A 26,450-nucleotide genomic window follows, 5' to 3' on the forward strand; every position below is an offset into this window, starting at 1 on the left:
CTCTCAAAGCATCCTTAGACCAATATTAAGAAACAATGTAGCTACACCACATAGAAACCTAAGAAGGAAAACTTCAGCGGTAACCTAGACTGTGATACACCCAGATGTGCCTGACAGAGGTTCTTATGAAGTTCTTAGGAAGTTCCATGATAGCAATTACATCCTGCAGTACCTTGGCTGTCTACCTGAGACATCCCAAAAATATCTGAGGTACCAAGGCTACCTGAAAAAGTAACCAGAAATCTGTAGCTGTGCAATAAGCCCATCATTTTATGTTTCTCTCTCTGACATCTTTAACGAAAGATGTACAGATCTGTAGGCTGTTGTCATGGTCCTGGTAGTCCTCTTTTCCAGATGAAATAAGTTTCTTAACCTCCTGCTTATATAATTTTTTTAAACCCTCTCAATTTTTTTTCTGTTGCTGTTCTCTGGACCCTTTCAAGTATGATGAAGCCCATTTCAAAGACATTGTGTTAGCTTAAGCCAGCATATACTTCAGCAGATTTTAAGACTTTACCATCTACCTTTTATTCTTGTAATATTTACAGTTGCATTTATAAAGACTGATGTGCCTGTCTAACTTCTCAGTATTTATTTCAATGGAGTTATCAGTGGCAAGAGTAAGCATGTGCACAGATCTTAATTGGATTGCAGCCTCAAAAATATAAATGAAGAAATAAGGAAAACAAAAGCTATTAACTTCAAAGCTTACTAGACTTACTTTCCCAGCAGTTTATTCATAACTAAGTTCTAAAAATGTGTATTTTACTTGAGACTCTTTTTTCCCTCAAGTTTTACCTGAACTTCTGATTCATTTAAAAAACAAGGTGGTCTCTTCCACATAATTTCTGAAACTAATCAACATTTTACAGATTATCACTAGCATATTTGGAATTACACAGAAATACACACGAAAACAACACAAACACTTTTGAAGCCGTGCAGACTCCTACAAAGTTGACACAAGCTGCTTATGGAGTATATCACATCCAAAAGATAAATCATTATGCAATACAAATAGCATCCCTGCATACTGTAGTTGACAGGAGCTGTTTGTAAGGTTATTGTGTAAAACCATTGCTACTCATATGTGGATGCACAAATGTTTTTCATATATGTTATGGGATGATGAACGGTTCTAAGAGAACTTCTTGCAGAAAATACTCTATTTTCTAACATACAGGAATGAATTAATGCTCCAGAAAAAAATAACACCTATGCCACCTTTTTAATGTAGGAGAAAGATGGGATGAGCTTTTTGCCAAACTAATCAGGGAAAGAGGGAAAAACTGAACTTTGGCTGCATGTATAATGGGTAAATTTATCTGTTTTGAATTATACAAAATAATAGGTTCGTTCCATTCAAGTCTCATCCCAGACCCACCCCCCTTTTCCAGCCCTAGGGGAGGGAGCGTTAACTAATGGTCTGTGTAAACTGATGCCCATGCAGTAAGAGTTTGGAGAAGCGTTGCTTGTACAAGTTAAAGCAGGCACTGAAGAAAGACCAACCAAATAAAAAGCAGCTACAGGAGCAAAGTTGACCCTTTTGAAATTAAAAGACCATGTCTTTCTCCACGAGAGTTTTGACGATGAAATGCAAGCAGACGATTGAATCCGAGAGGACTTACTTTTACCAGGCGCTTTTTGCCAGCAGTAGGTTTCCCGGACTGGCCAGACTGTGCAGCAGCCAGTCCCTGGCGGTGCGGAGCAGCCCGCGGGAAGAGGCGGCGAACAAAGGCGAAGGGCGCGGAGCGGAGCTGCTGGAGGCCCCCCGGCGCCGCCTGGGCAGGGTGAAAAGCCTGCACGAAATGCCCGGACCCAACACTCTCTACAACCTCTACGAGTTCTTCTGGAAGGACGGCTTCGGCCGCATTCATGAAATCCAGGTACAGCTCACTCGCCTACTTAATGCTTTAATCACGCCAGGGTTACTTAAAACCTTTACTTTTCTCACCGAGTCAGTCACCGCGTTCGCAGCACTGCTGATGGGCATCGCCGCCCCGCCTTCGCGCTGGTGAAAGCCGGGATTCAGGGGATCCCCCATCCCGTTTCCCGCAGCGATGGAGGCTTTAGTAGTTTTGTTTCGCCGGGGATCACACGCTGCCCCCGCACTCCGGTGCCTCCCGCTCCGGAACCCCCGGGCTGCAAGCGCTGCCCGCGCATCTTTGTGCGCCTTGTGAACCGCTGGGGCGGCACCTCGGGCTGAAAGGAAAAAATAATTTAAAAAAAAGGGGCTTTTTTTTTTTTTTTTTTTAACAGGACTGTTTCCAAACTTGCAGAGGGCTTATTTTTGGCGAGCAGGGTTGGGAAGCGTGGGCTCCCCTGGAATTTCGTACCGCAGCGCCCACCCGTGCCGTGAGGCTGTGCCGGTACCCGGGGTCCTGCCGCGGCCGGGGCGCTGCTCCGCTGCATTCAGAGACCATTTTGTCTCTCTTACTCCAGCCTCCCCTTACATAAATACACTTCCCCCATGCAGGTCCCCTGAGGGGGCGGTAGTTGTGCCTGGCCCCGCTGCCGTCCCTTCGGCAGGAGGCGGGCGGTTTGAAACCTCCCGGAGATGCGGGACAAGGGGCTGGGAATGGCGGCGCCTGGAGCTGCCGACCCTGCCGCCCCCTCCCCTGGCCACCACGCTGGCGCGGGGGAGGGGAGTGGGCGGGGGGGAAGCGGGGCCGGATTGACGGCGGGAGGGGAAGGGAGGGGAGGAGGGAGGGTGGAGAGCGGCTCCTGTCACCTGGCGGGTGGGAGACGGTCAAACGAACCAGAGCCGGGCGGGGGTGAGAAGCGTCCCCTGGTTTGGGCATCTCCGCTGCTGTGGTGCCACACAGATCAAAGCGTGTCCTGTTCCCCGGTGGCACCTGGCGAGGGTGGGTGAGGCACCGTCATCCCTGCGGGGCACTGAGGGAGTTGGGTGGACAAGGATCCCCCTCGGGGATGCTGGCATGGGCAACAGTCTTACCGTAAGCCTGTAGCTATCCAGAGATGAATTCTCTTGGTTGCTTGGTCAAACGTGGGTTTTGTTCCTAAAAAGTCGCAGTGCATCTCCTGGGGCCCTTTCCCCACGTAGTCTAAGCGATTCTAAAGGAAACACTTGTGTGTAAAGAAGTAAAGCTATGGTTTTCACTCTTTTGCAGCTGCGGATCTGTAACGCTTTCCACTGGCAGTATAGATTTCTCTGGGAATACCTCAGATGTAGCATTTATTATTTTCCTTTTCTTAGTGACCTTTCCCAAATTGCTAGAAAGAGATTCAGAGTCAGCTGCAAGAGGTTCATTGCCTGAAAATTGCTGAAATTTAAGAAAAAAACAAATCAAACAAACAAATAAAAAAGAGAAGGAAATAAAAACAGAAAAGGAAAACAAAAGAAAAAAGAACTTTGGTTTGAGAATCAAAACTGGAAAATTAAGTTTTACAAAGGGCCCGAAAACACTAGAAAGAGGGAGGAAACAGAAACAAAAGTTGCTTGATTTTGCCCAGCTTTGTTGTATTTACCATTTTGATTTTTAAGAAGAAATGCAGGGCTCCTGGGTGTATGCTGTGTTTGATGACAGCCAAACTAAATTGCTAATGATTAATTGTTCAGCTTGATTGCTTGCTAACCAAGGTGCATGCAGATGAAACTCCAGGTCATCTAATGCTTTTGTTTCATTCTACTTCTTTTTTTTCTCTACCTCTGTGCTGGTGTACAGAATTTGAGGGGCACTCACCATGGTCTCATAACACTAAAAAAGATGGATGCTACCATTGGTTTCAAGTTCTTTCACTGTCAAAACAGTGAAAATTATTCAAAATATTAAAGGGAATGTAAGACAACCTAAATAGTATATGCTTTTCACTGTCACTGGCTGATACGTCTATTTTCTTCTTTAATGAATATTATTCACAGAAGGGAAAGTGTGAGGAATTATAAGGATAAGTTGCAATATAATACTAGTATTTATTCTGTTTAAAGTCCGAAAAAATCACAGGATAACCTGGCTGCATACACGCAGAATGCAAATAGGCATTAACTGGATTAATAAGAATCTGTTAAATTTAACAATACAGTGAACATCAGGAATGAATTAATCCAAAACCCTTTGGTAACCAGCACAGCTACTTAGACGGTGTCCTTCAGCGCACACAAATATTTTTGCCCTATATCCAGGAGGGGCGAGGAAGCCGGGTGCTTTTTCACAAAGGAGGTTCTGTTCTCAGTAGCATGATTCCAGTTAGTCTCACCTACAGCAATTATGACAAAGGGAAAGTATTCTTAATTTGATAGAGTTAGATCTCTTTTGTTTTATCAGTGCTATGCAAGTGTAAAGAAAAGAAAGGTGAGGAGGGAGGGATTTGGGTGCTGGCAGTTTTAATTTATGATGTATGAGAGGATAACTGGTGTGAGAATGCTATGGGAGGCACTAGAGTGTAATATTTTTAAGGTTTGGAACAAGGGAAAGAAAAACCCATGTTGTGAAAGAAAACACGAAAGAGAAATCCTGGGCATTTCATTAGACATGAAGTTGATGGAACGGAGTTCAGTCTATTGAAAGCAAGACATGTCCAAATAGCTTGTCCCTGTTTCTGGTTTAAAACTAGTATTTAATTTATTTGATTGAATAGCTTGACACTTGATTTATTTACTCTTAAAATTTATTGTCCCATGTAAACCTCACCACCAGTGGAAAAAACAAACTGCTCCATAAATAGGAAAATTTGTTGAAACTGTTTTTCTATGACTAGTGACCTGTATTTCCCTCATTCCACTGATTTTTTCTTGCGTCACTCGCCTCCAAATTTATGCTTTCCTTTAAAGATGCATGCTCTCAATTATCTCCAAGTTCAGTATCCCTAAAATATCTTTAAGGCAAGAAATACTCTGGGTTTTGGGTGTGCTTGTTCACACATTCCTCTGCCTGTGGTGTTTGGTTAGGAGCAGATCAAGCAGAAATGGCAACAGCTGAATTTCTGCTGTAGCATTTCCCTCATCAGGATGACTAATATGTGGGTTTCATTTGAATCCAGATGCTGATTTTTGAAAAGGGTAAGAATATTGTTGTAGGAGACCTTTAACTCTGTTTAAACCAGGCTGAAGCTGGCCACTGTGTTCCAAAAGAAGTGACTGGCAGAGACCACAATTGCACAAATCTTGTTTTATTTGGAAACTAGGCAGAAAAATTATGTTTTTTTTAAGCACTTGGTACCATATTCTGAAGAATGATTCATGGGTCTTAAGCTTATTATAGGCAATTAAGCAATTCATCTTTGTAATCAAGACTGACTAAAAACGTATTTTACATAAGCTAATCTTGGGTCAACACTAGACTTTCACTACTGTAGTTGGTGTCAAACATCTTTGGTTTATAATCAGCATATCTGTGTAAACAGATGTCTTTGGCATAAACTTTGTTCAGTTTAGCTTGTCTTAATACTTTAACCAGAAATAAAGATTGTAAAATTTAATTCTGAAGTCTTAATATCTTTTGAATAACTTTTTTTCCCCTCTGACATGATGACGTATCTAAACTCCAAGTGAATTTGTGGGAATTTTGTTTCACTTTATGACCATGTCAGAACGAAATTTATTTTAAATAATCAGTAAGATTTTACGGGATGGTGATAGTGCAATCTTACTGGAAAACTTTTTGGGTTTCTTTTTTTTTTTTAATACATAATTTAATGTTTTCCTATCCTCTTTATTAATTGCCTGTTGCTTGAATCATATGATTTGTGGATCAAACACAATATACCTCACTGCAGGAATAAGAGCTTACCTTTTCCTTTCTTTTGCAGAATTAACATAAGTCTTTCTCTAGTTTGCTCTGACAAAGCTGTCCCAAAATGCAGTTTTTCACTAGGCTGTTGTGCTGTCATTGTCCTCAGTTAGGTGTGAGAAACTTACATGTAGGGGTTTTCTATAAGCAATAAAATGATAGAGTAAGTATTTATTTACAATAGGCATTAATTTAACCCTATGTGCTCACATGTTTTTTATTTTTGCAGACATTCTTTCTAACCTGTTTGATCTGAAGGGATGTGTTTTCAAGTGCCGCAAGTCCTTTCATCTTCTCAGTGCTTGGTTTCACTCCCGCTTTGTGCCTTAGAGCTTTGGGTCTTTTCAGTCAGAGGTCCTGAACAGTGTGACCTCTCTGTTTTCCTTCTGAATATTTCACAGTAATGCTTAGATGCTTTCTTCTGACACTTCAAACTGTTCCTTGACTGAAAGGCTGAGGATCAAATTCTAAATGTGAGAGATCGATTCACTGTATGACAAATTGTCAGCTTCCTTTTGTGATAGTTTTCCTTAGTAACACTTGACTTCTGTTTCTCTTTGTTGGTGACATTGTAGCAAAAACACACTCAGGAATATGGAAAGATCTTCAAGTCTCACTTTGGTCCCCAGTTTGTTGTATCCATTGCAGATCGAGACATGGTTGCTCAAGTCCTGCGAGCAGAAGGTAGAGCACCACAAAGAGCTAACATGGAATCCTGGCAGGAGTACAGGGATTTACGAGGGAGAGCCACAGGGCTTATTTCTGCGTAAGTATTGTTACTCCTTAATTTTCTTTATTTTCTTGTAAAAGTTTGCTCATTTTCTGAAGGACTGTACACGTCATCTGGGAAATCAGGCTTTTCTGTATGTGGAAAATCATGTGGTTAGTGGGGGAAAGACGGCAGGAATTTTTGGTGAATGCTGTGAATTTCTCTGTTTTGTGAAGTTTCCAAGAGATGGTAATGATGTGTAGTTTGAATGTGCAGGGAGCTACCTTGCATAAGACTTTCTTTGGGAATGTGTTTCAAATAGAGTTATCTGAACCGACTCACCTGCAAGCTGTTTTGCAGAACAGGGCTTACTAACTTTGGCTCTGCACTGCACAAATGTGGGTTTATTGCTTCAGATCTAGACTGTTGCATCTGGTTGTAGGTGTGCTGTGTGGACTTGTTTGCTCAGATTAGTTTTAGCTTTATTGTTCACCGAAGTGTGCCCTCAGTACATTAACGCAGAGAAGTCACAGTACGGTCAATTCACACTGTGGTGCAGCCCCGTGCAGATATTTTTGTACACGGCTGATTCTAGAGGAGTTATCTGTCTTTAAAGCTTGCATAACCTGGCAGTGCATGTGGGTGTAGTTAATTGCCACTGGCAACCACTCACAGTCCCCACAGACATAGGATGTTTATATAGCGGGAAACTAATTTTCTGAGTCATGGACAATCTGTTTCTTTCATGGTAGCAAAAGGCTTTATGTATTGCACTGCAGGCTCAAATCTGAAGCTGCAGTTCCCACTCAAGATAACAGTTCTTTGATACTTTGTGAAATCATACCTTAAATCAGGAGATAATCAGAAAATATCTGAGATTATTAGAGAGATAAATTGTTTTGCTGATCAATAAGTTTCTGTGCTTTGCAGCAGCATTGCTCCTGATGAAAAAAAATAAGGGGAAATACACAGTAATTTAAAGTAGACACATAAAAGGCAATTGCCTATTTTCATGAGGAATTGAAAGGTATCCCTGTTCCCAAATACTCTGCTCATACAGAGCATCATGCAGATGCTACAATTCAGATTTTTAGCTTTGAGCATGAAGGTTTCCATGCATAGCTCAGCTAAAGGAGAATTTAGCTGTAACTTGTTTTTCTATAGATAGGTGTGCTATCCTGTTACTTTGTAGGTTTAGAATGAGGGTAGCCCAAAGTGATGTATCAGCAATGGAATTTATGGAGCCAGCTGTCACTCAAACCAGAGATTGACTTACACCTGCACATACATGTTGCAACACTGAAATTTAATGAGGATGTGCAATAAATGCAGGATAAAAATGTAGGAGTATAATAACAAATATACATTATTATCATTTTCATTTTACCACTTGCTTTTATTTGCAATGAAAAATCACAAAGTTTCATTGCAGACCTTTTACCCAGCTGATGATTGTTAAGGAAATTTGTGTATAGATACTATTAATAATTTCTTCTAGGGAAGGTGAACAATGGCTAAAAATGAGAAGTGTACTGAGGCAAAAAATTCTGAAACCCGAAGATGTGGCTTTTTACTCTGAAGGAGTCAATGAAGTTATCAAAGACTTAATTAAAAGAATCCACACCCTCAGAAGTCAAGAGGAGGATGGGGAAACAGTAACTAATGTTAACAACCTTTTCTTCAAGTACTCAATGGAAGGTAAGCCTGGGCTGGATCACATCTGTAAAGAAAATGTAAAAAGTGTGTTTATGGTTAGGCATTTCTGTCAAATGACTAGTGTCTCATTGTGATTGATCTGAAAAGGGAAACTTGATATTCTGCCTTCATGTGTCTTCCTAGTTAGTGCAATAGGTATCAGTAGAATTCTTTTGTAGAGTCCAAAGAAATGATACCTTGTATTAAGGAACAATTCCCTTGGAAATGCAGGTGTATAGGTAAAATGTTCAATCAAGGCATTGAACGGTTTCAGTACTCTATATTTTTTATTAATTTCTCAAGAATAAGGATATTTACCTTCTAATAGTGTGATTCTAAGAAATGTTTATTTCACAATACACCAATTAAATTCCAGGTGGGTAATCCCTGTGTGATGTATCTGTGTACAGTTCATAGCTCAGTGTGGAATACTGCTGTGGGTACTGCTTTTCCCTGCCTACATGTGCCAAGTGTGGGATTGTTATGCTTGCTTTAAAATCATCTGCCACTGGCTACCACTAATGAGGGAATGCTAAATGAAACTCTGGCCTGAGCCAGTATGGCATTTCCTGTGTTCTTACAGAAATCTAGTGGTGATTCATATTTCATGCATTTCTTGAACTGACTGCATATAACCCAATCTTGTTATATGTAATGCCTTTAAAAAAGTAGGGAGTCTTTTCTGAAAGGCAGTTGAATAATTTGGAATTTGAAAAACTTCCAGATTGCTCACTTATGAAGATACTCTATCAAATTGCTGGCTGCCTGTTTGGTCTGTTTCACATTAGTAGTGTCTAAAATCGGTATTAAACTAAAAGTTACCAATTTTATGAAATTTTAAACTCTAAGCTTACTGATTCACTTTACTGATGGGTTAGTTTAAATTCTTCACATTCTTTTAGCTTTTCATTTATAACTTGTGCCTAGCACGCACTTATTTCCCATACGAATTCAGTTTTAATTAACTTAGACTGTAACTTTGTTCAGGAAACCAAAATGTAAGATCAAAGTTAAACATTATTATCTATAGTATCTGTTTTTAACAGGGAAAACAGAGAAAAAGAGACTAGAGTTAGAGACCAGTTACTCTAATTATCTAGTTAAGTTATAATATTTCTTGGAAATATGTGAACAAACTATTAACTAATGAAATCAAAACCACAAAATTTATTTTAAAATTTTCTTTTAAAACATTTCATTTGATGCAAATGGCTTTGAGAAAGTATCTAATTTCCTTTTTAAATTACTGAGTAACCCCACTAGCTTTTAGAAAAACTGTTAAATAAGAGTATTTCGATAATAGGAATAGCTTTTATACCGTACTATATGATATTTTCATAAATAAACTGGGTAATATGATCTAGATTTCACAAGTTGGGAGGAAAAATTGCTAGAAACCTGTGTTGAGGAAGTAATCAAAAAATGGTTTGCTATCAAACCTAGAGAACATTTTGCCTAATTCCAGTAGGGCAGTTTCTATTTGAGTTCGGTCTAGTATTTAATAATTTGGGTGTGTTTACAAAAACTGATCTGAGAGACTGCAGGGACACTAGTGGATGGGTAAAAATTAACTTAATAAATGGAAGAAATTATACAGAGTTCAGAGTAATAATAATTTAATAAAAAATATATATAAAGTACTGCTCTCTGGTGGTAGGGGTTGGGGGGATGGTGGTGGTGGTGGTGTTTCTAACGGGGCAGAAAAACATCTGAGGAAATAACAGCACATCAGAACAAGGGACAGTCAGTGGTGTCACTTGCAGCAGTGTCACACACGCTGTTTTTCAGGGCTGGGTGGAGTATACTGTGTGCATTGAGAGCATCATCTGGAGTGCAAGCTCTTTATCCATTTATACATACTCAGTATTCATTTACTTCCAGCTGATGACAGACACAGCCACTGGTAGAAACTCCTGCGTTGTCACCAGTTATCAGAACTGTCTTTGGATTTGCATGTCCTTGTGGATTCAGAGGCCAACGCGGCAGGCTCGGGATTTCTAGTGCAATGCAAAACACAGCGAGCGTGCTGGAGGGCTGCTCTACTTCTGGTGGAATTCCTGGCTGTCTTCTCATGCAGAGCATTATTGACATAGCAACTACTGTCTGCTACAATGTCTAGCAGGGATTTTTCACTGCCTTTTGAATTTCTGTTTCATCTGTTCCCCAACTGTAGTAATAATAACTAAACATTTCTTGTAAGGTGGTTCCCTCATGTTAGTATTTTAATTCCTTAAATTATTAATATGTATTTATGCATGTGTATAGCCAATTCTTTGATTTTGTATGTGCAGGTGTGGCGACTATTCTGTATGAATGCCGTCTGGGCTGCCTGGAAAACAACATCCCACAGCAGACTGTTGAATATATTAAGGCTCTGGAGTTGATGTTTAGTATGTTTAAGATCACTATGTATGCAGGTGCTATGCCCAAGTGGCTTCGTCCTCTTATTCCAAAACCCTGGAGAGAGTTCTGCAGATCCTGGGATGGACTCTTCAAATTTAGTAAGATTTAGTAGTAGAAAAGTTCAGCTGTATTTCTGAAGGTTCTATGTGTATTTGAATGGGATAAGATGCATTTCTGTCCTAAAATTATACAAAGATACTGTGGCAGAAGTAAGTTTCACATCAAATGCAGACTGGCCAGGGAACCATTTTAAAAAAAATCTAGTGAGAAAGAATTTTACCAGTACACTTCAAATACTTCCCTATTTTATACAGTTGTTTTGTTATCTGTCCTCATCTGTTTCAACCCCCAGTCATTGCTTCAGGTCCAAATTCTTTGCCAAGGTTTTATCTTAAGTCACTCCAATTTTAATGAGGGTAGTTTTGTTGACTTCGGCAAAATTTTAGTTAGACACTCTGACAAATAATCACCACTAAAACTGACTAGAAAGCTAAAAATTTACACTCTAACAATGAATTAAACTCTTTGTGAAGTTTATTTATATACATACAAGCATATAAGTTGACACAGAAGTACACTGCTGTAGTACAATATGGGGGTTTTTTGTAAATAAAACATTCCAGGCTACTTTATGAATCAGTTTGCATGTAAGTTCATGTAAGTAAGAAGGAGTTGTCTTTGCAATTTTTTTTTTTTTAATATTCCAGAGTGTTAAAAAACCCTGAACCCTGAATGTTAGAAAACTGCATGCATTTTCATTTTTTTGTTGTCTCATTCTGTGTGGCATTAACTTTCTGAGGATTTTTCTTCTTTTTAAATCCCTGATTTGACTGAAGATAATGTTTGCAGTCTCTAAAGTATAAATGAGACTCTGGACGAAATTGCTCAACGTGTCATCCCTTGAAGTTTTTCCATTTTTGTTATTGTTTGATGCAACTCGTCTTTGTCTTCAGAGTAATTAAGTTCTGTGGCTTCAACATTCTGGTTGCTGTTAATGTCTTGTAGCAGCCTTTGTGCTGAGTTGCAGCAGGCTCTGCAGAGTTCATCACTTCTTGCAGAGTCATTAGAAAACAAGCCAGGTGGGCAAAAAAACTTGACCTTGAGCCTCCTTCTCTCCCTGTTAGAAACTGTAGTCTCTTGTGTCCTTTCTTTGTGTTCAGCATTCTTGTGCTGTGAGCTCCCGAGCTTCCCGTTAGCTCAGTCTTTCGTTACCATGAGTACCCAAGGACCTCCACCACCTCTCAGTTATTTTTAACTTGAGAAAGAAGATTCGTTTTGATTTTTTTCTTCTGTCTGTGTAGTGTAATGTGGCATGAGGGAGAAATGTCATTATTGAATGGAACCAACAGAAAAATAAAAATGGACACCTAACAATTTTTTTGAATCTCAAAGGTCAGATCCATGTTAACAACAAATTGAAGGCTATTCAGTCTCAGCTGGAACAAGGAAAAGTAGTGAATGGTGGGCTACTTACATACCTCCTAGTGAGTAAGGAACTTACTTTGGAAGAGATCTATGCCAATATGACTGAAATGCTTCTGGCAGGAGTGGACACAGTAAGCTTGTTATAATTTTCCTTGTGCATAGTTGTTTTTGTAAACCATTATAATTTTAGAGATAGCTTGTTATATTTTATAATTTTAGAGATAGCTTGTTTATAAGCACATAATTTAACACATTAAAGTCATGACATCTTTAAGTAATACAAAATACCTACTGCACTGTGTAATCTCTCTACTGGAATGGAGTCAGTGTTCTAGCTGAGGTTTACAGGAACCCATCACTTGGGAGTCAGTTCCACAGTTTATTAAACATACGAAATAGAAACTTTCGTTACATTCAACTTGAAATTTACACATTTTCTTTTATTGGTTTGCATAACAGGTTGGTATTTGTCTTCTTTAGATAAACCAAAATAGAAAAGGCCACTGAAAGTTAGTGTGAAAAAAACCTGATCAATAAACTTGTATGTAGAATTTGGTAAGGGATTTTCACATATTAAATCAACTGGGACACACATTATGGATCAGATATCTGCTTTCTGCTGGAGTCCATTAGGAGGGGGTTGTTAGGCCAGCACTGATGTGGGTAAGGCATAAGTTCACCCTACCCCTGCTTGTGCTGGCAACATACAGTCAGGGTGAGGTAAAGAGCTGTGGTAGGGGTTTCAGGACTAATGGGGCTGGTGTGTCCAATATGTTGACACCTAGGGAAATGTTTGAAGCGTCTCTCTTTCTTTATTCTTCTGATTTGTCATATAGACTGTTTGAAGAAAAATAAACATTAAGGTCACATACGCATCTTCCCCTCCTCTCATTCCTATCATATGAAATCAGTGTAGCTTAGTATTGACTGCAGGTGACAATCCGAAGACTCAGGAAAGATAAAAATGAGTTATTGTATATACAATGTATAGAATTATTTAGAATATCAGTGAACACTGTTATTGTAAATGATTGTAACGGAACAGTTTTTTAAAAGGAATTATATTAATTTGATAAAGAAAGTGCTATGTAGGATTGTGTTTAGTAGTCTTAGAGAAGAAAAGACTAAAATAAGTAAAAAAGTAAAATGGCCTCTAGGGGAAAAAACCCCAAACCTGGATAATTGAATTCAGATTTTTTTGATTTAAGAAAGTTTCTAAGGTTTCTAAAGAAAACAAGTGCCCTAAAAGCAATCACTTTTGAATTCCAAAATAAGGAGCATATGTACAACTTCTTTATGTGCTGAATGTTATTCCATTGGTTAATATCCCAAGGGTTTATAAGTTTGCAGATCTTTTTTATGTTTTGTTCTTAAGTAAAGTACAGTTATTCATCCCATTCATTTTCTGATCTTTCAGACCATTAATTTTCCTTTTTTTAGTATGCAACAGAGTTTTATTTAAACTAAAAGGACAATGTTCAAGTTCATGCCAACAAGAATTTCTCTTTCCATTTGACTCAGCTTTCACATCTGGGAACTGTCTCTTTGTGAGAGAACGGTACTTCTGATTTCCTCATTTCCAAGTACAAAGCAAAAATTTAGGGAATCTTTCTTTCTCCTTCTGCTGTCAATTCAGATCTCATTTTATTGAAAAAACCGAAAGAGGTTTAGAGGGTTATAGAAGCTTTCAACAAAATTGTAAGGCAGTTTTTGGCTACAAAGCATTTTGGCTGCCCCTGTAATAGTGCTAATTTTTAAGAGGTTATGAAGGAGCTGGGAACCTGGGAAGTAACAGTGTTTATATTAGAGAAGTTCTGTGTACAGCTGGTACAATTGCCTCTGAGCAGAATAGAACATGGTTGTATTTTAGAATACACAGCCACTCAATATTGCAAGAGAAAAGAGAAAAGCTTAAGAAAATGATGCTTCTGGCATTATACCCCAGCCTGAAGACAAGACATAAAAGGACACCATCATGGTGACATCATCCATTCTAAATTGATCTTAAAACATAAGACCAAAATAAGGCATTTCCAGAAGCTGCTTTTTTTTTTTTATCCACACCTTTTTTAATAACCTTGAGCTTTGTTGTACTATTTGAACGCTGCCCAGAAGGACAGGCTTCAGATGTGGGACAATGCAAACCTCAAGAAGCTCAGCAAGGCCAAGTGCAAGGTCCTGCACCAGGGCCAGGGAAGTCCTGAGCACCAATTCAGTCTGGGTGGAGAATGGATTGAGAGCAGCCCTGAAAAGAAGGACTTGGGCATGTTGGTGTATGAGAAGCTCAACACTGACCTGGCAATGTGTGCTTACAACCCAGAAAGCCAACCATGTCCTGGCCTGAAAAAAGATTTTAACACTAAGTAAATAAAAGTATTCTCTTATCTTGGTTCTTGTGAAGTGTTTTTGCTGGGAGGAAGGTAAAACATATTGAAAACTAACAGTTAACCTAATCCATTGCTCTTTAGAATGTTTGTGTTTCAATATTGTTTACATAGTTGCGTTTGCATTTGCTTTGTCTATTGCTTTTTATATTTCACTGGGAAAATATCAACATGGATTGCTTTGGTATATGGGGCACTTTTAGATGGAAAAGGGATGAAGGAGGGGATGGTGAAGTCTTACAACATCCCATTGAATCCAGATATGAATCATTGCCAGACTGTTATAAAACTTTAAACATATAAAACATATGTTGTATAAAACATAGTTGAAAACCGATTGTTTTTCTTGGCTTGAGGTTATTTTATATCTACTTTTGTTGTGCTTGATGATGATGATTGTGGTTTCTTCCTTAGACTTCTTTTACTTTGTCCTGGGCAACATACTTATTGGCAAAGCACCCAGAGGTTCAGCAATGTGTTTATGAGGAAATAGTCAACAAGCTGGGCAAAGATCAAGTTCCTGTTGCTCAGGATGTCCCGAAATTGCCTTTGATTAGAGCCGTGCTGAAAGAAACCTTGCGGTAAGTAGCAGACAACTGTAATAATAAACTGAAAAATTTAAATTCTTTTTTTTCTAATGGATTTTGAGTCTGTGCTATGTACATAAGTTTGTATTCAATTGTCATTATTGCTATTTGTTGCTTTTATTTATTGTAGCAGTATTGTGTCCAAGGATGCTTAAGTGATGAATATGATAGACTATATAATGTTTAATCTTTGTAAGTAAGGTAGAAGTGGTATCACAAATGTAGAACACATCTGTTAAGGTAAGTAATTGCAAGCTTGATTTTTGCCCTTTGTAGAATGAAGTGCAACAATTCCCTCCCCAACACTGGTAGTTTGCAGTGTCACTTCAATGATTTTAAGCTTCTTGATCTAAATTAAAGGCATGTGACATATTTTTTTTAATGTGTTTATAATAAATGTTCATTGTGAGGTGAGGGGAATAAGAGAATTTTAGAGAAGGCATCAACAAGGCTTTTTCAGCTTTAGCAGTAGTGCTAAAATATATCCATCTTGACCAAATAAGTGCATGCTTGTACATGTGTAAAGCAAATAAATATATAGACCAAATATCTCAACCTCCTGTTACTAGTAAATAACTTTTCTCAGGTAATGATCATATTCTCACAGATGATTCAAGGTCCTTGAATCTCTAAGGTGCTCTGTACTTTTGAAAAATCTTTCTGCTGTGAATGGGTATAGCATTCATATCATGTATCTGTGAATGCAAATTGGGATCTAAATGTTTATTAATTGCATTAGTCATTACTATTGAACTTCTGATGGATATTTCTCTCTAGTTTATATCCAGTATTGCCAGGAAATGGAAGAGTGACCCAAAAAGACTTGATCGTTGGAGGATACTTTATACCTAAAGGGGTAGGTTTTTTTGCAGCCCTCAGCAAAGAGCAGAGTTTAATTTTTGTGTATGAAATGTGATCTATTACAACATATATACACTCCATTGGTTTTTGAAAGATTTCACCAATCTAAAACATTGAGAGGAAAGTATTTCAATAACACCCGTTTATCCTCCATGAATGGATTATATAATTGGTTTGTTGCTGTTGTTTTCGTATTTTTTATTTGGGTGGTCACCCATTAATCAAACTTATTATCATGACTTGTTCTTAATGTTCTTGAGGGTGGAGTCTATTAAAAACATCTATGTAGTGCTACAATTCAATTAAAAAAGCATGAATTTTATTATTCTTGCAGTTTTCTAATTCTTTGCCTGTTAACTCTTCTTGTAGAAAGAGTTTAATTTCCTTTTTAAATTATTAATCTTTCCTTTATACTGTTCAAAGATTACACAGAGATCAGGCTAGAATTGTATGATTTTATTTTAAATGACAGCACTCCTGTGTTATAGCAACATACCTTTGAAAGAATCAGGATTCTTAATTGGTAATATATTATTCCACACACATCTTCCCCCTGCTTCCCTCCCCTTAATTGGGAACATCATGACATCAATTATTGCTGGGTTTTGTTTACCCCTCCTCCCCCGAAGTGTTGTAGGGTTTTTTAATTCCTATCCTCTCTTTTTTCCTTTTCCATTGACTCAAATCTCTCCTCCCTTTCTTTCAGCTTTTTGAAACAATTCCTCATTCTTGTGAATTTTGTTCACCTTCCCCACTGCATCTTCCCTAATATACCCAGCAACATTCAAAACAAATTGAAGATTATTTCACTTGATGAGTTGAGAAAGGGATTTGATTTTTCTAGATAACCTTTTATCTTCTAGAATTACTCAGAGATACTTAATTTTTATCACCTCATATTGCAGAAATTACAGTAATTGCATTTTAATTTTGTTATGTGTATTGAAGTTAGCTAAATATTAATATAATTTGTTTCCTCAGACACAGCTGGCACTTTGTCATTATACTACTTCATACAGCGAGGAATATTTCTCAATGGCGAACGAGTTCCGACCTGAGCGCTGGCTGAGGAAAGATAACTTGGACAGAGTAGACAACTTTGGTTCCATCCCCTTTGGCTATGGCATTCGAAGTTGTATTGGGAAAAGAATTGCAGAGCTGGAAATACATCTTGCGCTGATTCAGGTCAGAACCATGTGACAGCATTACAAGAAGAAAAATAAATTGATATGAAATTTTTTTTCTGCGTATACCATTTCTGGGTGTCTTACAGTGCTCAAAAACCTTGTTTTGGAGTGTTGTCTAATGTAGTTATACTGCAAAGGCTTAAAAAATTGAAAACAGTCATGCTTGAAATGTAGCATAACTGTTAAACTACATTGCAGAAGGAAAAAATATATAGTACACATGAAGTAAAACTAAAGGTAAGATTGTTAAGGAAACGGATTTGGTACAGAAGGTTTTTGTAAGTGCATCAGAAGTCTTTCTTAATATCTATTAGGATGGCTATCTGCTCAGTTTCAGTATCTTAGAAGAATTCAGTACTTACAGAGATGTAAAATAGATTTTATATCCTTGTACTGATCACAGTGTGACAACAAATAGTTTCATTAAGAGGTTTAATGCATACAGGAATTGTGTGATGAAATTATAGCGACTCTGTTCAGGAGAGGTTCTAATATTTGACTCCTTGATTTATGATTGTTTCACTTGGTGCACTGGACAGTTTTTTTCTCGTTTTGGTTTGTTTCTGTCTGCCCAGGAAGAGAAATGTGTCTGATGGGATTGGGACTCCTATTGCTTTCTTTATAATTGCACATATTGATTGATATTAAAGGAAGTGAAATCTGAAATAGATAGAGATGAACCTCACAAAGTTTGAGAAAGACCTTAGTTTCTTTGATAACACAGACTGTTTAATGTAGTTTTGTGGAAGTTCCTCAGAAAGAACTGGACCAGTCTTCCCTCAATCAGAGGAGGAAGATTTTGAACTATAATTTTTAGCTTGTAACAACTGTTTTTTCTTTCCTGCATAGGAATCATACACTTCAGCTCCCCAGAAACTGCAACACAATTTTTTTTTGTGACAGTCTGTTTTGTCCTCTTTTTCAAAGGCTAATCTTCATTTGTAATTTTGCAGCTTTTCTAATACTTGTCCTGTTTATCTTCACAGTTACTTCAGAATTTTGAGATCAAAATTTCTCCCAAAACCAAACCAGTTCATGCCAAAACCCACGGACTTTTGGTTCCTGGAAACTCCATCAATATGAGATTTTCTGACAGAAAGTGAGACTCAGATATTTTGGAAATACTTATGCAATTTTCATGGAAACAGACTTTCATTTTATGGATGTTTAAACATGCTTGTTGTCTGGTTTGTAGGTATTTGGCAAAATGATGAAGTATTATGTTCTACCTTAGTTGTAGCAGTATGTAAGAGAAATTATCTCTCCTATAATAGTTATTTACACATATGGAAATATATACTGAAAAAATTCCTTCTTGCACCAGGAATCTCCTTTTACCTGGAAAGACTTCTAGTAATAACACATGCATTGAAAAAAAAGAACAAAAACCCAAAACAACTAAAAGTAAATTCACACATGTTAATGTCATTCAGTGGTTTTGTATCCATGTAAGTCGTCTTTTATATATAATAAAATATTTATACAGAATTTAAAAGTTCTGAGTCTTATTTTAATGACTATTTATAATTGCATTTCTCTTTAGCATATTAAAGTTTTTAACTTGTTGGATAGAACTGGAAGGTTCACCGCTTCATGTGAAATTACTAGTGCAGCTAGAAAGTACGGGGATTTTTACAAGAATTTAAAGTGTGTAATGACCTGGCAGAAGAAAAGATAATATTATGTTAAGGGTACTGTCATTCTGGAGGAAAGATACTGGCAAAGTTACCCAAGAAATACCCTAGGACTGACTCTAATGTTAATTTTTTTGATTAATTGCTTAATACGTAGAAGAGTATTAATGATACAAAGAATAAGAATATGAAGTGTAAAAAATCAAACTCCTCTATTTGGAGCTAGAAACAGAAGAGCTATGCTGCTACATGGGACTGGGAATGGGAGTGGGAGAGCCACCCAGAGTGGTGTCTGTGGGGCTATACCAAATATCACATGAGGTCAAAGTTCAGGAACTGGAGAGGTGGGCTGTGGACTGCATGTAGGATGGGGCAGGCTGGGAGAAATGGGATGAGGCAAGAGCAGCTTGGGTGCCTGATGTGTGTACTATTCACATGATATATATAAAAATGGTAGTTTTGATCACTGAGGTTTTCCTTCCTATGTTATGTTCTCACATAATGCTCATAACTCTAAAAAATGCTATCATATAATTACTAGAGATTTACATATTTGGTAATGCCAAACTTACCCTGTCCATGCCCAGAGAAAAACTCAGAAGAGCTATAACAAATCCCCAATTCTCGGTGTTCCAGAACAGTGTTAATTTGCACAGGCAGGCTCCCATGGTAGCAGATGCATTGGAGAGTTTTTCACCTCCTGAAGTGTCACAGAAGTGTTAATAGAGGATTTACAGGGCCGTGTGAAAAGCAGATGGCAGGATGATTTAAAGTGCTACCAAGTGATAGTCACAGCGCTGTACACCTACTTAGCACAGATGTAAATACATATGCTAATACAGTCACTGTGGAAAACAACTGGTTTTACACGTTGAACCCTTCTGATTTTTGCAAAATGACTGGCTCTGTGTGGACTGTATATGTTGAAGCAAGATAAACTGTGGCTCACTGGAATGCACGTCAGAAAATATTAAGTGGTCCAAAGCTGCTAGATATTTCTTATTCCTATATAGGTTTTCATCTAAATCTTATACCTGCAGTATTAAATAATAAAGTTGGAAGAAAAGGTGTGAGTAGTAACTGTTTTAATACCTGATCATTTAAAAAAATATATTTTTATATATATGTACAATAAAAAGAAACATACTTTATCCTCTGTGATTAACACACACATTCACATACCTTTTTCCCTTTCAAAGGGTAGTTACAACAGAAAATATGCACATGTATACCAAGACCTTGCAAATATTATTTATTCATGTTCTTGCTGAATAAAAAAAAAAAAAAGAGACAAAAACATGTAGGTGTCATGTGGGTATTTAAAAAAATAATTTCATCTGAGAGTTTCTTCTATGTTTCCAATGGAATTCTCTTCAAGGAAGCCATTGAAAATACTACACTGTGGTTTTGGTACCACTAGGTGGTGCTGCCTCTATAGTATTCCTTAGTTAAAGTCTGTGATTATGTATCTTTGGAAAAAGAAATTATATATATGTGGCTAAAAGAAACGTACTTACTACAGCTTCTTAAAAATAGAGTAGTTTGGTTATACTTGTTTGACAAGGATTCTTAGCCCTTGCATGTGCAAACGTGCTCAGTTTGTGTTCATCTTTTGTGTATGCTTGCTCAGAATAGAAATTTGCATGTAAAAAAAAGTACAGTATGTCCAAAGTTTCATGTGGGCTTCCTTAGAAAAAATCCAGCCTTTGCAGTGCTGTATGCCTTCTGCTGAGATGTGTCTTTAACGGAGTTTGTTAATCATTGATCTTTGACACTCTACCTGTTATCATGCAAAATTCAAAATAAAGACAGTTCCTACTCTGAAGAGATCACAGTCTGGGTAAGATAAGACTAAAGGAGATAGAAAATAACTGAGGGAGATATTTGACTTTTTCAGGCACTGTTGCGGTAAACATTGCAGTGAACAGTAGATCTTCTGACACCATTTAGAGGGTATTGTACCAGTCTTAGCAATGTTTGAAACACAGTGTTTGCTGTCAAGTGTTTATGTAGTTGGGAAACAATTATGTTGGAGCGTAAACTCACTGAAGCAGCCCACTTTATTCAGATAAAAGGAAGGCTGGAGTCAGGGATTTTGGAAGGAAGTGTCTAAGGGATAAATACTACAAGAGAATGTTTGCCACCACAGTTAGATCTCAGGATAAGAAATATTTAGACAACTCTTTCTTACTCTCAGTAGCTCAACTTGTGAGTCTTTTTGTCTCCTTTATGCAGATAGGGGTGAACACTTGAATTTGTTTGGAGATTCCCAAATACTGCAGAGATAGTCTCATCCCAGATGCAAAAAAGAAGCATTAAGTCTAGATGTTAGAGAATGAAAAAGGTATGTGGGGAATAAGTTACATATATCTGGAAGGGCTTGGTTAAAAATCCTCACCTAAGATACCACTGAAAAAGCATTCAGTAATTCACTATCACATTTACAGATGCTTCTTTTATGGTCACACATTCATAAATAATATATGGATAGTAATCATGATAACTCTATCAAACACCAGTTATTTTCAGATGAAGTTGTATGGAATAACACGCAATTCTTTTCACTCAGAAAGAAGGCACCAAATTAATCCAAGAAATATTCATTTACTAGTTGCTACTGAGCTTAGTTTTGCAACATATATAGATGGTGGCTCTGGAAAGTGTACACTGTATTTTAAAGGTGGCTACAAAATATCCCAACTTTGCAGATTTCTGAGACATGAATCTCACCTGGCAAAGCTTTCTAACTCATATTGTGATGCAGCTGATAAATCACCTCACCAGGGAAGGCTGCACAGAATGGCTACAGTTTTCCATTCATTGGCTTTCTCAGATTAAGTTGAGGCAGGAAAGATTTAATACATCGATACTGCTTTACCAAAGCAAATGTCTCTCATGTTTGTATGTTTCCAAGGCTGTAAATTTTGGGTTCACACTGAACAGTCTCAGTGTGTTAAATTCCACTCTCTGCATCTTCTGAGATTGGGTCACCTTGATTGACAAGGCTTTATTGGCGAGTGCATAGAAGAGATTAATGTTTTAATCTGTCAAGACACAGGGCCACATTGGAATACGAGAGTAGTACTTGTAATTACTGCAGTTGTGTTCATGCATAATTTGGTATTATGTACATTCATAATTATTTTTTGATGTTGGCATTTCACTACCTAATACTGTGGGAGAGACCAAGTGAAATTTATGCTATTATTTGGAGATAAATATATATATATATAAATAATGTAATTATTATGTAATTACAAATAGCACACAGTATCTTTCCAATGGCACCGAAAATAGTGGTCTCTTAATGAGTTTCTGCCATGAGAAGTGATAAAATATCAATTGTTCAATTCAGGCAACATTAAAATGAATTAAATTACAGAAAAATATATGGCGAATGGGAAATAACCTTATGTTTCCCATGTGATGGGTCAGGTCAGGGTCCTAAGGCTTTTTCACTGAGTTGGCTGCTTCTCAGAGGAGAAAATCTTTCCTAGGCCTTTGCTTTGTTTTTGTGACTATTATTTTAACTGCATAGTGTTAGGAAAAAAGAGAGGAGAAAAGAGTTCATTATTTTTAAATATCTTTACAATAAGGCAACAAATGAAAGTACCCTCCAATTCTTTATTAACATGTATTTGGCATCTAAAGTTTGGAAATTTGATGATGGACAACTTGACTGGAAAGAGTGATGTTTAGCATCAGCACCAGGGAGCAATGAGAATCCATTATTTATTTCTCAGGAATTTGTAAAGAAGCACTAAAACAAGGAAGCCCTGTCAAGTTTTACTGTTTTTACGGACTATTTTTTAAGGGGATGGCAACTCAAAAAGGGGTAAGAACTGGTAGCTAAAAGATACTTCCCTTGGTTGGTTTCTGTGATTCTGATTGGTATTTTTAGTGACTATTGTTTCTAACCAAGGGACCAAGACAAATACATATTCAGTATAGTCTTTGTGATCAGCTGGACATTCCTATGGGATGGATAGCAACCTCTAATTGCAAGATAATGTGGGACTAGTACTTGTGTCCAAAGAACAGTCTCTATCCTTCCATTGTAAAGAGAAGAAAACTGTAAAATATTTTTTTAAAAAGAGCACAGCTTATCTGATTAGCTTTATCAAAATGTGTCTAGGGCATGGTTCCATTCCATATTGTGTAAAAGCATGAATTGTGTCTATTTACACATATATTTTCTGATATTTATATAGGAAGATGAAGACTTGTTTGCTGTGAGTTTTGTGGGTAGGATAATTAATTAAATACTTTCAGGAAATATTTCATTAATGGTAAGGTCAAACCTTCTTATTCTCCCTCCCTTTAAAAAAAAAGCTTTCTAAATAGAATGCAAATACGTAATTTCAGCAGGAAAGAACTATGTGGTTTTAGGATTATCACATCCCTATGAGGCTCTAAGTAGATGTAGTATTGGTATAATTTGCAAGTGGCTTGTACCTACTTGTTTCTCTGTTTAGGGTATGTACGGTTGCTTACCTTACTAAATTTTTACCATGTAATTCTTGGTAAACCTGGATCTTGTTGGCATACTGGGAAGGAATATTTTTGTTTGTTTTAAATTTAGGATCTCAGAAGATGTCACATCATGCACACATGCAGAAGACAATGCTGTGCAAGATTATTCTTATCCAGGCAGTTTGCTTTGTCTTGATGTGATGGACCTCACTAGTGCTATGTAGATCAAAAATACTGTTCACTTTTAATAGCTGTCTTTTGGGTTTCTATTTGCTACCAGTTTCTGGAAGCTTGTTTTCCAAGCAGCACATTTCTGCAATACCTAAAATAAATTTATATTTACCTCCATGCCCAAGAGAAAGGTATAGCTTGTGACTCAAGGCCATGAATGCCTTAAAATAAATGAAAGCATTGAAGTGATGGCTTAATTCTCCCTACCCTTCTTTGATTTTCAGTTTTTGGGTTTCAGATTTTGATATTTTTTCCTGTCTGTACACCTATTCTCATGATTCCAAAAGGTGGGGTTTGAAAGAGCATCCTGTATTGCAAAATTCATAGTAAAGACCCTCAGATGCTGCAACATTTCCAGACTTGTGCTTTGGTTTTTAGAGTACAGTAGCAGAAATAGTATGCATTTCCATCAGTTGTGCAACGACATGTTAAGAAAAATTTTCACAATATGTTTGGTTCATTTATCTGGTAGTGTTGCCTTGTTTCAAAATGGGGTTTGAAAACAAACCAGAAATTTAGGTTGACATCTAAGTTTATAGTTCTAGCATGCTGATGACCTTGATAACTGCACAATGCTGTGACATATTAAACCCTCAAGGACACTTATCTTAAGACTGTAAATGTTTTCTGCTGAATTTGGCAGGGAGACTTGGAACATGTCAGAGTGTTGTATGACATGTAAAAACATCACAAAATTTGTGAAGAGAAATATATCAGTTCTAACTAAGTGACCCTCAATTCTAAGACTGTATAATATTCCATTGTCAATCATGGATCAAATATTTGCCCATGAGCAGAAGAAACGTGCTAATTTACCAGAGTTGGAAACAGCTAAGTACCTACATCAATTGAGTATAGTATTTAGAATTTAGGTAAGAATTGAGCTTGTAATAACAAAGAGCTGTTCCCAGTAAAAACCATTTTGATGGGATTGTTTGCTCTTTTCTCTCAAAATGGCTTATACTTCACTCCTGGTTTTCCAAGTGTGTACCGTTACTATGCATGGACTCACATTATTTTTAAGGTGGAATATTTGAGTGATGCAGCTGGCATTTAAATAACATAAGTGATCCCAATGCATGAAGGTTTACTACAGTAAACATCTACTTTTATTCTCTTGAACCTGTACTTTCCACTAGAAATTAACCCTTTGTTGTGAACCAAATAATGATGTCAAAAATCATTCACATGCAAAAAGTTCCTCGAAGTCCCTATAATACCCAGAAGCATTGTTTTTCTGCATAGCATTTTTTTTACCAGAAATGCAAACATTTGTATTGATTTATGTTTAATAAAACTAGTGACTTTGATAATGGCTTTTGCAGAGAAGTACAGCTAATTTTTAAGTTACTTACTGTGGATCATTGATTCTTTTGAGGCCTTCACTGTTTTTCACTGAGTCTTTATGAAAGTCTTTAGAGAGTTGATAAAGCAATCTGGTGGAAATGGCTGAGTTGTTACAGGTAAATATAATTGTTTTTTACATTTTTCTGTGCTGTATTTTCTGCAGTTAAGTCCTGATCCAGGACTAAGAAAACACTATTATAAATATCAGTAAATATTAAATAGAATACATTGTACACTAATAGTATATTGGATATTGCAGAAAACTGCACGTGCCCAAACCAGAAAGTTACCATCTTAATTTTCTGAAAAATCGAATCCCAGATCTCAAAAGCAAAGAGTTGGATAATTTTTAAAACTGAACAAGTCTGAGTTGATAGCGAGTTTACCGTAATCAAAGGTGAGATAGCTCTTGTAAATAATTTTCAGTGAATAAGTCACTCAATTTCATTGCCAAGGAAATGAAATGAGGCTCTCTAAAGGGAAGCAAGGAAGAAGACATCGCAACTGGGGCAACTGTGACAATTACATAAATCTACCTGGTATGGTTGTCACAAGTATGAAACTTTGTGCATGTATGTTTTATAGAAAATATTTATTTCACTGATAGTTTGTGCTGTTATATGGTATCCTGATGATATGATATCCTTTGTGTGATTCCACCAGATGGGCCAGGTGTTCTACCATAGTTATAGATGTGGATAAATTGGTCTATCTATGTGAGTATATAATTAATTTTAGTTTTTACAATATTACAATAAATAGTAGAACGCTTCCAGAATTCTCACAGTCAATTCCAAAGGAAGCACGATTCACTTGCCTGCTTCCATGTTGATTGATGACAACAAAAAAAATGAAAAAAGAATTGCTTCATATGTGCCAAATCCCTTCTTTTCCTGCACAATGGGGCACATAGGAATTTTGACACTATTTTAAAATCAAAGTTCTTTCATTTTGCTTTAGGTTTAAAGGACAGAACACTTAATCAACAAGGTTTTATCTACTATTTTTATGGCAGAAACTTCCTGATCCTTCTCGGCACCTTTCTGTGGAAGAACAAAGAGTTTGCATGAGAATATAGTCAGTCAGAAAGGAATTCTAAGGCAAACTAGATAGTGGTGAAGTTGATACCCGAATTACCCTTGATAATGTTATCAGGTTAAAAGCAAAGACAGAAGTCACCTTTGCAAGCTCTTTTGGAATGTCGTCCCAGAAGAATGCATGATCTGCAATGGAAAAAAAAGGCAAGCAGGCTGTTTAAGGCAGTCAGGGTTGAGTCAGAACTCGATTAGATTTTGCTACATACATGTTTTGTGTAATTTGTTGTTTTCAAGGTGTTGGTTTTAAGTTAATCCTTCAACTGACATCACTGAAGCAAGAGAGCGGTGCTGGCAGTGAGTGACGCCAATTGACCTGTAGTGCTATGGCCAGAGTTAGAGTCGGAACAAAACTATGGATCCAAACGACCAGGTTGTTTAATATTTGAAATTCAACTTTGAATACAACGAGAAATTGTGATTGAAATGAGGAGAAGGGCCTCAAAATTCTTGGAATAATTTATTGCAAATAATATTATTTAGCATAAATATAAGCATTTTAAGAATTCAGTAGTGATTTATTTATATTTATTATAAACATCTTTAAGTAACTCAACTCTATTAAATATTTTTTAAAAACAGTAATTATACACTTAAAACCAGAACTCCTTACTAAAGGGAAACAAAAATCAATTTAACTGGGGTTTAATCTTCTTAATAACTGGAACAG

At 37.1% G+C, this 26,450-nt stretch overlaps 1 protein-coding gene across 3 annotated transcripts; it reads left to right on the forward strand.

Annotated features, from left to right (window-relative positions):
* The first annotated feature begins 1,367 nt into the window (after positions 1-1,367).
* LOC113944391 (cytochrome P450 27C1) lies at positions 1,368-18,371 on the forward strand. 3 transcript variants are annotated; one of them, XM_027637457.1, is made up of 9 exons: positions 1,368-1,886; positions 6,326-6,516; positions 7,958-8,157; positions 10,446-10,655; positions 11,950-12,113; positions 14,781-14,947; positions 15,731-15,809; positions 16,796-16,999; positions 17,988-18,371. In XM_027637457.1, the coding sequence occupies exons 1-9, from the start codon at positions 1,563-1,565 to the stop codon at positions 18,102-18,104; spliced, it is 1,656 nt and encodes a 551-aa protein (XP_027493258.1). In that variant the 5' UTR covers positions 1,368-1,562; the 3' UTR covers positions 18,105-18,371. The 3 variants fall into 3 exon arrangements, with proteins under 3 accessions (XP_027493258.1, XP_027493259.1, XP_027493260.1); XM_027637458.1 differs by having other exon boundaries at positions 1,372-1,886; positions 6,380-6,516; XM_027637459.1 differs by having other exon boundaries at positions 1,789-1,886; positions 6,399-6,516.
* The last annotated feature ends 8,079 nt before the right edge of the window (positions 18,372-26,450 follow it).

The sequence above is a fragment of the Corapipo altera genome, unplaced genomic scaffold (assembly GCF_003945725.1).
Source record: "Corapipo altera isolate COAL_440 unplaced genomic scaffold, ASM394572v1 45, whole genome shotgun sequence".
Classification (NCBI taxonomy): domain Eukaryota; kingdom Metazoa; phylum Chordata; class Aves; order Passeriformes; family Pipridae; genus Corapipo; species Corapipo altera.